Source organism: Antechinus flavipes, chromosome 1 (genome assembly GCF_016432865.1).
Source record: "Antechinus flavipes isolate AdamAnt ecotype Samford, QLD, Australia chromosome 1, AdamAnt_v2, whole genome shotgun sequence".
NCBI classification, from domain to species: Eukaryota; Metazoa; Chordata; class Mammalia; order Dasyuromorphia; family Dasyuridae; genus Antechinus; species Antechinus flavipes.
Window position 1 is genome coordinate 508,659,500 of NC_067398.1, and position 14,449 is coordinate 508,673,948.

Here is a 14,449-nt window from a genome sequence, read left to right on the forward strand (position 1 = left end):
CTCTTTCATTTCATTTTGTGTTCTCCATATCTTCAAGGTCCATGTCAGTGCCACCTCCTCCATGAGCCCTTCCCTGATCATACCCCATTACCAGTGGAAATTTATCACTCTGTTTTGAATTCCTTAGTACTGTGCCTACACCTTTTTTCTTCACAATCGCCACATTTTCTTTCACATTGCAAATTTTTTTTTTGCATTCATGCCTTTTCCCCTATTAGACCATAAACATTTTGAAGTTAAAATGTCTCACATCCATCTTGGCAACCTCAGCACTCAATACAATAGGCACCTACCACCTCAGAAGACCCTTTATTCCATTTTTAGCTAATACAAATTATTCAAAAGTTCCCAGTTTCCTTATAATTATGTGAGATTTTAGGAAACCAAACTCCTCTCTTTGGCCTTTCCAACATATTTCCAACCTAATCTCTTTTATACATTACTTCCCTTTCTGAATTCTTGCAGTACAACCACTCTGTCTTCTTATTGCTTTTCTCACATAATGCTCGCTCTCCTATTTCTGTGCCTTTCATTAGTAGAATGTTCTCCTTCTTTACCCACATTTCTTAGAATATCCTATTTCACTTAAAATTCAGCTGACTTAACTGCTTTCTGCAAGAAAACTTTTCTGATGTTCCTGCAGTACCAGTTCCCCAAGTTGATTTATATTTATTATATTTTTATGTATTTCCCTATATTCCCCAAATGGAAAGTATTCTCTTTGAGGGCAGAGACTGTTTCTCTTTTTTTTTTTTTTTTTTTAATTATCATTAGTGTCTAGCACAATGTGTGGAAAGTAGAAACTGCTTAATAAATGGTTGATCATTCATTGTATTCTGTTCTGAGTGTAGCATTTTAGGAAGGCAATTGTCAAAAACCTCACTCAGAGGAGTGTGACTAGATAACTCTTTTCACATATTTCCTCCCTTTAATTTCCCGCAATTTGTGTTGGTTTTTAGTCATATCTTATTCTTTGTAACCCTGCAAACTACTGTAGTATCTTTGCCAAGGAAACCCAAAATAAGATCACAAAGAATTGGATACAACTGAACATGACTGAATAACAACAACAAAAATTCCCTACAAACACACTGTTTGCATAAGTATATGCTCTAGTTTGTTTAGAAATGCTGTCCTCCAGAGGAAGTAAAGAAATAGCAATAATTTCGTATATTTATCTTTTTCTTCCAATCAATCAATAAGAGTTTTATGTGCTTACTATATACTAGACAAAATGGTAGGCACTAGATTCAATTAAAATCTTGTGCAGGTCAGGGACCAGATCTTTGATCTCCTTTTTATTCATCTCAGCACTTGCTGGCTCCTTCTATCACTTTGAGATTGGATGGGATGAGAGTTGTTTTCCTAAGTTTTTTTACAAATTATTTCTGTATGTGTTTTATCTCTTTTCCAGGGAGGTTCCTATGAAGGATGCTAAAGAATATGCTGAATCCATAGGTGCAGTTGTAGTCGAAACCAGTGCAAAATGTGCTATTAATATTGAGGAACTCTTTCAAGGAATCAGTAAGTACTTGAATTTGTTTTCTCCTGTGTGTATATTTTCAAAGCTGTCTTAGATCAGATCTGTAGCTGTCAAATGGAACCTGTACTCTAGCTGTTAAAGAGTTCAAATCTACAGCCTTATGATTTTTAAGATGACTCCAGCAACTGTGATTCTACATTCTCACCCACTGATCTCACTATATATAAACAATGTAAGATAGTAGCAAAAAAAAAAAAAAAAAAAAAAAAAAAAAGAAAGAAAGAAAGAAAGAAAGAAAGAAAGAAAAGAAAAGATAAGAAAAGAAAAAAAAGAAAAGTTAGTGTGATCTTAGGCTGCCTTAATAGCCACATTTCCAATATGAAAGTAGTAGTTATCCCTCTGTATTGACTTTGACCATATCACATCTGGAGTATTGCCTTGGTCTCTAGGTGCTAACTGTAGGAAGGGTTTTGCTCAACTAGAGCACCCTGAAAATGGTTACCAGAATAGTGAGGGGACTGAAGACATGGCAATATGAAGATTAATCAAAGGAACTAGGGATATTTAACTTAAGGAAGAAAACTTAGTAAGGATTTCATAGTTCTCAGTAAGAATAAATGAAAGGGGAGTGGTAGGGTTAGTACAGTGGGTAGGATGCTGAGCTTGGGAGTAAGAAAGACTCATCTATATGAGTTCAAATCCAGACTCTGACACTAGCTGGCCCCTAGGCTAGTAATGTAATCCTGTTTGCCTTAGTTTCCTCATCTGAAAAATGATCTGCAGAAGGAAATGATAATCCACTCCAGTATTTTTGCCAAGAAAACCCCAAATGGGATCACAGAGTCAGACTGAAATGATGGAACAGCAATCTTTAGATTAAAGGTAAATAACTGGAGCTGAGAGTAGAATGGGATTTCCCAAGAAGATTCTCCATTCCTTTTTTTTTTAAATAATTATAATTTTTATTGACAGAATTCATGCCTGGGTAATTTTTTACAACATTATCCTTTGCACTCATTTCTGTTCTGACTTTTCCTCTCCCTTCCTCCACCTCCTCCTCCAGATGGAAGGCTCTCCATTCCTGAAGATCTTTAGCATCCAGCTTAAATGAACATGTATCAGGGATATTGTAGAGAGAATTCCAGTTCAGGCTAAAGGAAATGACCAATGAGATTTCTCCCAACTCAGAGAATCTGTGATCCTTTTACTTCATCATAGGAGGGGGAATCAAGTAGAAAGAAAACTGAATTTGGAGTTAGGAGAAACTTGTATTTGGCCTTGTAGTTATGATGTAGGGCAAGTCACTTAACCTCATTCAGCCTCTATCTACTTCTTTATCTGTAAAATGATGATAATAATAGCCACTTCAAAAATACTATTTAAGTTTATCTTGAAACTCAGTGTTAATAGTCACTTACTAAATACTAACTATGTCTTAGGCACTGCGTGAAGCACTGGGAATACAAAGAAAGGCAAACGATATTCCTGCCCTCAAGGAGCTTACAATCTGACATTAGATATAACAAGCAAACCTATATCTATAAATAAGCTATATAAGTAATAAATAGGAAATAGATAACAGAGGGAAGTAACTAGAATCAGGAGAGATCAGGGAAAGCTTTCTGTAGATGGTAAGATAGGTTGCTAGGGAAACCAAGATAGAGAGAAGGAGGAAGAACATTCTAGACATGGGGCAATAGCCAGAGAAAGTGCCTAGAGCAGAAGGATGGAGTGTCTTGTTCATGGAATAGTGAGAAGGCAGTATCATTAGGTTAAAGAATATGTGGGGAGGAGAGGATAAGTAGTAAAGAGACTGAGTAGGCTCAATTAAAATATTCCCTAAGGTTTGTGAGGAAAGTTGTGAACTTTGAAGGAATAAGTAAATCTCATTATCTCAAGATGTCATAAAATAAAAAAAAAAACAATAAAAATCCCCAAATAAAATAATTTTTATTTGCTTAAATTACTTTTAAAAATCACTCTAAATTTCTAAAGTATATACTGTGCAGAACTTTCTATATTTGGGGAACTCAAGGGCCATTTGTTATTTGCTCTTGATGGGAAGATTAAGAGGCAGATGAGGTAAGTAAACAAAACAAAAATACCTAAAACCTCTAGTAACTACTATTACCTGCTTGAACAGTGACAGAAAACCTTGTTTCCTCTACAAAACAACTTGGAAACTAGTTGGACCAGCTTATTCATAAAAGACTTATCTTTACTGAAAAGCTTCTTCTTTTCCTTTTAGTTGTATGTGTGTGTGTGTGTGTGTGTGTGTGTGTGTGTGTGTGTGTGTCTTTTAATGTTTTTGTTTCACCATTTATAGTATATGTCAAAGGGCAAAGTTCTGGGGTGGATAACCTTGAACCTGGATTTGTAGCAAGCCAGCTCTCCTGAAATACTTAGGTATTACCTTGACCAACTCCGCCCATAAAGCTTTTCCTTTCTGACCTTTATGATAGAAAGTAGTTTTTGAGCAACAGCTCTTGGATCCTCTCCAAAGGAGTTCTGAAAACACACACACACACACACACACACACACACACACAGACACACACAGATTTATAAATATGTATACATACACATATGCATATATATGTATATTTTAAATATATTTATTTGTATTCACCACATATGTATATATATAAAATATGTGTGTATATATGCACATATACATATATTTTAAATATTTCTCAATTAAAAATTTTTAAACATTCATTAAAAAATTTTGAGTTTCAAAATCCCTTCCTTCAGTCTTCCCAAATGATAACAATTATATATGTAAAATTATATAAAACATTTCAATATTAGCCATGTTGCAAAAGAAAACATACATATACACAAAATGAGAAAAATAAGGAAAGTATAAAAAAAATAAGAAAAGTATGCTTCAATCTGCACTCAGAGTTTATCAGTTCTCTCTCTGAAAGTAGATAGCTCTTTTTATCATGGGTCCTTATTAAAAGGAGTTCTAAAAAACCTCCTTTAGTCATAATTGACCTACCCAAAGATATTGCTGAAAGTAGAATGGCTGGGTAAGTCTTGGTCCTGAAGATAATTGGGTAACTTTCTCAGGGGAAGGTTCAAAACTTAGTGAGCAGTTGTTTTCAAATTGACTGGAACCTGACAACCCCAGTAGGGAGGTTTTTTGGTTTGATGTTTGTGCCTGAGATCATTGTGGCCTTCCCCAGAAAAGCACAGGAGGCAGTTATTTCCCAGAACAGATTGAGTTTCCATTGAATAAGTTTTTTCTTCATTTCTTTAGACTCCAAGATCAGGACCCACAAAAGGGAGTCTTTTGTTTGTTTGTTTTGTTCTTAACAAGAACTTGCTGGAGATAGAGAACTATGACCTAAAATATGTTATAATGAGAGTTAAAGAGGAATGTTGCTAAGACCTCTCTATCCCCTTGTGTTCTTTAGTTCTTTATAGTCTGTTCTATTTTTCCTTCAATGTTAGCTGCTCAAAACCAACATAGTATAAATAATTCTGTGAAAGAATTTCTCTTCTGTTCTCACTTTATACTCTCCATAGTAAAGGAATTTTTCAGGACTTGTTGACTTTGGCTGTTGAATTCCAGAATGATGAGTTATTGGAAAAGCCCGCAATTCCCACAGCACTGTTCCTTTTCCGGTAAAGGACTATGGATTTGATGTCTAGGTTTGAAGAATTAATTAAGATGCTCTTCAGTTGTATAATTGTAGCCTGTTTTTGTTATCATTTAAACAACTGCCAGTTGAACTTGTAACAGTAAACCTCCTGCTCCCTAAGTACTAATTTATATTCTTGGTGAGTGGGGCCTTAGGCCACTTGTGCAGATACTTAATGATTTCATTCATTGTGGGTACTTTTATGCAGGTGACTAATAGTCATAAAAGTGATGCAAAGATCACTTTATATCATTCATGTAAAGTACTAAAAGTTTAAATTTTACTAGATAAATGTTTGTTGTAGTTATTGTTATTATTATTACCTCCAAATTATTGTAATGGATTTGTATATATTAAGGACTAAATATAACTAAATATTTTTAGTGAGATTCTTCCATCAGTTCTGAGAAACTATTTAATTTGGGAAAAACCTATCATTAAAATAAGTAACGAAATAAAGACCTTGACAGAGATGAATGATGTTTCTCCCAGGCCCATGTCCTCTGAATTTCTTGGAAAACATTAGGTGGTTACAATGAGCCAGGCCATACAAATTTAAAAGGGACCCATCCTTGGTTCGAATGAACTTACATTCTAATAGAGTGTTGATTTATATATATATACCATTTTATGGCTTGCAAAATATTTTGCATATATTATCTTATTAATTCTCACAACATTTCTTTGTGGTAGGTACTATTATTATCCATCCATTTTATAGATGATGAAACTGAGAATCAGAGAGATTTCATCCTAATTCCACCCAGACCTTCCACTGTGCCCTCTGGAATGTCTGATGAGCAACAAATTTCCCTTCATCTTAAATCTCTTCCTCTCCCACTCTTTCCATCTGCTGAAACCTGGCTTTCTTTTAATGGCAAAGTCTCCCTGGCCACCTTAGACAATATGGGCTGCACCTTTACATATTCTCCTCTGCTTCTTGGTCAAAACAAAGGAAGTGCAATACTTCTTGTTCCAGGCTCTCCCCCTTCCTCTTTCACTCTGCAATCTCTCTTCCTTTGAGTTTCATGTTATTCATATATTCCATCCAATAAAAATCCTGGTAGCTATTGTCTACAGACCCTGATATCATTCCCCTTTCTTCCTCAATGAATTTGATACCTGGCTTAAATTTTTTCTCTCCTTCCCAATCGTACCCTTATACTGAGACTTCTATACATATTGATTCTCTGTCAAATACCCTAGTCACTCAGTTCCTCAACCTTCCATAAGTACTTCCTCTACCCCATCTCAGCTATACATAAAGAAATACCATCCATCTTTTCATCACCCATAAATGTACTATCTTCATGTTCAAGAATTCCAAAATCTCCTTATCCTACCCTCTGTCTTCTCTTGTATAACCTTACTTTTCATCTTCACTATTACTTCCAATCTCTTGACCCCTCAATTCTTTCCCAGGCCATCTTCCCTGCACCAGCAACTCTCCTCTTCTACACATCTTAACTGCTAGGTGAAACAATCATCTATATACTGTTCTCCTTTCTTGACTCTCTAGAATTCTTATTATATCTCTGACTACACTCAACCAAACTTCAGCTTCAGATCACTTCCACCATTTGTCACCTTCTTGCCTATATACCTGCTGCTAAACAAAGATGGAGAAAATCACCCGACCATTCTGATTGGGTCCACCACACAATTACCACACAGCTGGGCTCTCACTGCAATTCTACTACATATCTCTTATCAGCTCATTATGCCATTCTCCCCAACAGCTCTTTTTTTTTTTTTAATAATAATTTTTTATTGACAGAACCCATGTAAATTTTTTACAACATTATCCCTTGCACTCGCTTCTGTTCCGATTTTTCCCCTTCCTCCCTCCACCCCCTCCCCTAGATGGCAAGCAGTCCTATATATGTTAAATATGTTGCAGTATATCCTAGATACAATATATATTTGCAGAACCGAACAGTTCTCTTGCCCAACAGCTCTTCCAGATCTCTTCACCCCTCCTCACACTTCCTAAGGCTTCCCTCACCCACTCTCTCAGCTGAGAATCTCACTTTATATTTCATAGAAAAAAATTAAGGCCATTTGTTACTAATGCCCTCTTCTCTCTTATTCATTTGTTCTCACTCGAGTGCCTTCTACTATTTTCTCCTTCACCCTGTTTCATATAATAAAGTCATCCTACTCCTTACCAATGCTAATCCCTCTACTTCTTGGATCCCATTCTATCCTATCCTATCTCCTTCAACATATTGCCCATCTGTCATCTCCATCCTTTCACTTATTTTGGATTTCTCCCTCTCTACTAGCTCATTTTCTGTTCCCTACAAACATGCCCATGTCTCCCTTATCCTTGAAAAACTCACTTAAACCTTTGATCCCTGCTAACTTTCCATCTTATATCTCTTCTGCCCTTTGGAGCTAAATTCAAAAAGGTGGTCTCTTCTAGGTATCTCCAATTTTTTCCCTCTTTCTCTTCTTAACCATTTTACAATCTGACTTCCAGCTTTACCACTCCTCTGAAAGTGCCCTTTCCAAAATTATCAATCTCTTAATTGCCAAATCCAGTGGCCTTTTCTTGATCCTCATCTTGTCCTCGATGCAGCTTTTGATTACTGGTTATTTGTTAGAATCCTAGTGTTAATGGAATTGATAAAATGCTTATTGGTTCATACATTAGAGCAAATCTTTACAAGGTGTTAAGTCACTAATATTGATAGAAACAATGCTTAAGTTAACACCTTTGAGAGTTCACACATTAGCTCACACATTAGTTCACCTGTTTGGGAGATTTCAGGGTTCAGTATGAGATCTCCAGATTCACACTTCCCATAATCCCATTCTCAGAGGAGGAGTCAACCTTTGGGTTCACACCTTTAAGAGATCATATATAAGAAGCTCTTAGAGTTTCAGTCAGTCAGTCAGTCAGTGGAGGAGATTGAGTCGGAGTTGAGCTAGAGGCAGAAGCTGGAAGAGCCAAAAGACAAGCTGCAAGAGCTCTTGGAACCAAGGAGGGAGACAGGCCTCTAAGAAAGCTACCCGGGCCCAAGGAAAGAGACAAGACTTGGAAGGAGAAAATAAACATTTGGATTTTAACAGCTGGCTGCATTTGGGGTAATTATTACGTTGAACTGAAACTAAGGCTGTCTCCAGAAACCTCCCCAGAAAACCTCCCCAGAGAGAACCATCATATATTACAAAAAAGAAGAGAACACTACAGTTATTCTTTCTTCTTTGATACTTCCTTCTCTCTGAGTTATCAGGACATTATTCTGCCTGTCTTTCCTCTTCCCTATCTGACTTCTCCTCCTCTTTCTACTTTGTTGAATCCTCCTTCAGATCATATCTTCTGACCCTACATGTCCCTCAGGGTTTATCCCATCTCTTCTCACTCTGTAAGTCTGTAATTTATTGATTTCATCAGTTTCCATGGATTTAATTATCATCCCTCTGCTGATAGGCAACTAGGTGGCACACTGGAGTGCTAGCCCTAGAGTTAGGAAGACCATTGTTCACAAATGGCCTCATACACTAACTTTGTGATCCTGGCAAGTCATTTAGCTGTTTGCCATTGGAGAAGGAAATAGCAAACCACTCATGATAAACCAAGAAAACCTCAAATGGGGTCACAATGAGTCAGACATGTTTGAAAAACAACCACAAAATGCTGATCTTCAAATCTACCTTTCTTATCCTGATCAATTTGCTAACCTCCAACTACTTACCTTAGTGACCTTATTAGCTTCCTCAGATTCAGTTACCATCTCTAAGCTGTTGTCTGTCCTTCTTTCTTGAAGAGCACCATGACATCAAAGGGACAATGCCATGACAGGCAAGTGAATTGGATTTGAATGTCAGAGGACTGTGCAAGATCACCTTCCTCTCTTTCCCTCCAGAGCCATCTGGGTCCAGTAGCCAGATGTAGATCAGGATGACTGGAGATGGTCCTAGATTCAGTGAGAGACCTTGGCCTTTTTAAGCTAAGGTCTTCAATAAATCTCTGTTTGACTGAAGCTGCATCCATTCAGTGATTAAGATTGGGTAGCAATTGAGGCAATTTTTACCTGGTCAAAAAAAAAAAATCTAAATAAATAAACCTGAGAGGGTGTGTTTTTGGCCAAAGCAGAAATGGTTGCTATTTACATCTATGCTGCTGATTTTGAAATTTCCCTTTCTTGCCCCATTCTCTTTGCTTACCTCTAATTTTGCAACTCCAGATGCCTTTCAGACATCTTATACTGGGTGTCTAGTAAACATTCTAAAAATCATATTTATTATTTTTCTGTTTAAAACTCTCCCTGCCACTCTTGCCTTCCATATCACTGTAGAAGGCTTTATTTGGCACTCAAAGTCATTCATAAACTAGTCTACCTTCCTGGTCTTCTTTCTTCCCAACACATACTCTTCAGTCCAGGGACACTGACCACTTTGTTATTCCACAAGCAAGGCACTCCATTTCTTGGCTCTGGGCATTTTGTTCATTACATCTAAAACATTGTCCCTATTCTCCTCTAACTACTAACCTTCCCCGCTTCTTTTAAGTCTCAACTAAAATCTTGTCTTCTACCTCTCAATTCCACTTATTTTCCCTTATTTGTCCTGTATATATATTTGTTTGCATGTTGTCTCTCCTTTTAAATTATAAGCACTGGAGAGCTTTTGTGGTTGTTTAGCCATTTCTGTCCTGTCCAATTCTCCATGATCCCATTTGGGATTTTCTTGGCAAAGAAACTAGTTTCTCATTTCCTTCTCTATTGTCAAACAGAAATTAAGTGACTTGCTCAGAATCGCAAAGCTACTGAGTGTCTGAGGCCACATTTGAACTCAGATCTTACTGATTCCAGACCTAATCTGCTGTGCCAGCTAGCTACCCCGCCTAAGCATAGGGACAATTTTTGCCTCTTTTTTTTTCTGTGAAACTGTGATTCATATATATACACATACATACATATTTTAGTAATACCCTTTTATTTTTCAAAATACATGCAAAGATAGTCTTCAATATTTACCCTTGCAAAACCTTGTGTTCCAAATTTTTCTCCCTCCTTCCTCACCTCCCTCTACCCCTAGAAGCAAGTTATCCAATATAGGTTAAACATGTTTTTGCTTCATTTTGCATCTCTTGCACTTAACACAGTATCTGGCACTTAGTAGGTACTTAATAAGAGTAAATTGAAGAAATGACAGATTAAGTAACTTGCTTAATGTCTGGTGTGGAATTCTAGCCCAGGTCTTCTGGCCTCCAAGCATAGTGCTTTATTCACTATATTACAATGCTTAAATTATTTCTCATTTGCTTACTCTAGCATAATCTAGATAATCAACTTTAAAAGTTTATTATTATATTCATTTAGTCATCCAAAAACATAAATCCTCACTATGTATCTAGCTCTGTGATAGGTGTAGGGGAGTATTAGTAAGACAAAGTTCCTGTCTAGAAGTGCCTACATTCCAGTAGTAGGGTGGATGTGCCACTTATATAAATAACTATAACTGAAAATATTACATGTCATATGCATAAAAAAGGCACAGAACAAAATGTTATATTGTGGTAACGCTGTTGGCAATTGAGAAAAGCTTCACAAAGGAGACAATATTTGATTTGGACTTTAGGAATCTGATAAGCATGTCGTTAGGTAATAAAGTATTAAGTCCACTGGGGTTGGGCCTCCGTAAGACAAAGAGAAAGATAAATTGGAAAAAAAAAAAAAAAACCTTTTGAATAAATGAAAAACAAAGTCTCTCAACCTTGTTTTTTCCCCCTTAAATAGCTATGTACTTCAGGAAAAATAAACTTTTGTGTATCCTGCTTGAGTAATTATGATTTTTCATAGTAGATGAATGATTTCCCCCTCTTTTGTCTCAATTAAGCAACATTTTAAAAAATTTTATTCCACTTTGCCTTGCATTTGTTACATAAATATTAAAATATAATTTTTAAAGTATATCCTTTAATGTAATTTGTGTATACACACACACACACACACACACACACACACACACACACATTCACTTTCTCTTTTTTCTCTGTTCCTTCCCCAATCTGAATTTCCACAGAATGAATCCTAATTTTATAGATACTTTAAACAACAGACACAGGTATGTTTAAGTTTAAGGTAACTGACATTTTCAAGTACTTTGTTGCTTTCATTACATATGTTCCACCCTTGGTCTTAAAATAGAACTAGACATAGCTGACACCTATGTTCCCCGAAGCAATGTCCCAAAGAGAAAAATGCTTGAAAGAAAAGGTAAAAAAAGCAATTAAGAATGACTAGAAAAGAAAAAATCCACTACATTTTCTGAGAGTGTGATGTGTTAAAAATAAATTCTTATTGATTGAGGTGAAGAAACAAATGTCTCTCTATTACATTTCAAAAGTATTTGTAAACCAGAAATGAGGCCACTGTCTGTTCTAAAGATGAGATAATCTATTTGCTAACTGAAAACAGCTCACCAGGATATATTTTTAAAAAGTCTCAGGCTACAAGTACATAACGACGACTTGAAAAACTGCTTGATTATTCTAGTGTCAGATTCCAGTAAAGGTACTTAATACTCTATGTATTTGACTTACATAATCTATTATTGTCCTTGGAATCTGTGGGCCTGGTTGGGCTCTTACTGGTAAGGTTGCCAGGCATCCTGGAATAGAGGTTTTTCTCCAAGACAGATTTCAAAATCATTTCTTTTTTCTTATCATTCTCGCTCAGTGCATATAATTTGTTTTCTTCAGTGTATTCTTAAATCTGGGTTAGTTTGTTTTTCTTCTTGACATTAACCTTGGCAAGCCCTAGGAATTTTTTATGCCCTTGATTTGGGTGTTAAGGAATGTATGTGTGTTATCCCTTTAGATTAAAAAAGAAACAGATTTTTGGTTTAAAAATCAACCCTAGCTGAACATTTTTCCTTTTTGGTCTGGTAAATGAGAATGTGGGCTGCAGATGACATGTGTCTGTGAGTCATGGAATACCACGGTTTCTGATGAATGAGAGTTGAGGGTTGCCTGAAGGACAGTGGAGGGATGCGTGATTAGTGGGAGTACATTGCAACATTCCACTAATATAAAGAATTGCATTAGAGAAATGACTTAAAAGATTTCACCAAGGAGTTCTAGGGCCAGAAAAGGAGGTATATTAGTCATATAATAAGAAGACAGAGGGATAAATGAACAGCCTTCATGCTCCTTTGATTTTCACATAAGGTCAAGAGACTTGGGGAATGGCCCCCAGCTCTTTGGATAGACCTACTGTAAGGATTATGAGAAGGCACAGAGAATGAGAAATTATGGTTGTGCTCTGCCCAGTTTAGTGAACAAACACATGGATAGAATCACAGATCCAGCAACATATTGAATCATATGGGAAGACAAAGAACCTCCCATTTCATTTTTTGCTAGCTTGTTAAATAAAGTCTTTTAAATTCCTTGAAAGGCTTCCTAGATGTGATTAAAGTTGCTTCTCTTTTCTAACATATCACCTGCTTGCATAAAAGGATTTAAATATAGGTTTCAATGTTTATATAATAGGAGATGCCATTCTTATTCCCACTTTTTTGTTTTTGTTCCTGCTTTTTCCTCCAGTCAGGAATGCCCTACTTCTTCCTTTGTGGATATAAAACTACTAGCTATTCTTCCAGACTCAAATCAGGCCTCAATTCTAACTTTCTGTCTGCCTTCCTTTGCTACTCTGGCCCACAGTAATCTCTCCCTGCATAGCCATATCCTTCATATTATCAGTATCCATCATTGGATACTTAATTATATTGTTTTATGCTGCTGTCTAATTGTTTCCTATGGATTTGTATCTTAGGTTTGAAGAACTAATTAAGATTCTCTTGAGTTGTATAATCCTGAAATTTGTTTTAGTGATTCTCTAAGCAACTGGGAATTCAACTCTTTGCAGTTGTTTCCTGTGTCTGTCTTGTTTCCCAGAGAAATTTCAGGTACCTTGATTCAAAAGCCTTGTCATATACTATTCTTGTAATTCCCATAACTCTGAGCCCACTATTATGTGCTTGACATAGTAGATGCTCAACAAACACTTGTGGTATGGTGCCTTTATACAAAAATATTCCAAAGGACCTAATAAGTGGAAAGTACAGAGTAAAAAAAGTAGCCATTATTAGGCTCAGAGATTCACATAATTAGGGCACAGTGTGGCCAATATAACAATGAGCTGCTAATGCCCTATTTCTCTGCTTGTCACTGAGCTTGTTCCCAATAACCAACTAGCAGAAAAGAATTTTCTCCCTGACTCATGGGAGATTGTAAGACTCCTAGAGAATCTCTAGGGTTGGGAAATATTAGCTTAGAAAGGATAAACTAAAATGGAAATTTATAGGAGATATATTGAGTCTCTGTGGTCATTGATGGCTTGAAGACTAGCAACATGGTTGTGAAATGAGTTCTGGATTTAAACTCACAGCATTTGAATTTGGGTCTTGTCTTTCTATTTTTAAGCTTTGTGGCTTCAGGCGAGATGCTCAACTTCTGAAAACCTCATTCTCCTTATCCATTGTAAATAGTAGATACCTGGACAGCTAGATGGCTCAGTGAATAGGACATTAATACTAGAGTCAGGAGGACAGAAGTTCAAATCCAATCTCAGACACTTAATATTTCTAGCTATGTGATCCTGGGCAAGTCACTTAATCACAATTGCCTTGCAAAAAAAACCAAACAACAACAACAAAAACAAAAACAACAAAACAACAAAACAAAACCTCAAAAAAATACCTCACAAATACCAGATACCTCACAGAGATGCTGAGTCTAGGTAAAAATGGTTTCCAAAAACGAAATTACCATACAGGTTTTATATTTAGCATTATACAAGTATATTGTTATTTCCATCCATTAAGTAAACATTAAGTACCTACCTACTATGTGAAAGGAAAGCATTATGCTAGTTGCTGGAGATTTGAAAACAAAAAAAGATGACATAGCACACAGGCCCTATGTTGGGGGTTCTTAGAATCTAATAAAGGGAAATAAAATATGCAACCAAGTTTGTTAGAAGGCTGAATGTGATCAGTATAAAAGCAAGATGTCAGTCAGTGAACACAGACTTTTTGAATGTCTGTTATGTGTCAAACATTGTGCCAAATGCTGAGGCTACAAAGAAGGGCGTAGAGAAGTGTATTGTGGAAATAGAATTGACACAAACTTGTCAAGAGCTTGACTATGAGGATTGAGAAAAAAAAGAACAAAACCAGGTTTTGCATCAAAGTAACTTAGAAGAAGATAGTATCATCAACAAAAATGAAAAGACATAAACCTCTCTGCAAAAATATTAGGAAATTGGATAAATGTTTCCTTCCTCACTTGACAAAATATCCT

General features: G+C 36.2%; 1 protein-coding gene across 1 annotated transcript in view; it reads left to right on the forward strand.

The window, feature by feature from the left end:
* The window catches only part of RAB31 (RAB31, member RAS oncogene family), a 185,692-nt gene that overhangs the window by 141,966 nt on the left and 29,277 nt on the right, over positions 1-14,449 (forward strand). Inside the window, exon 6 of the mRNA XM_051970472.1 lies at positions 1,415-1,524. Within this exon, the coding sequence (XP_051826432.1) occupies positions 1,415-1,524 (110 nt within the window). The remainder of the gene's footprint in view (positions 1-1,414; positions 1,525-14,449) is intronic.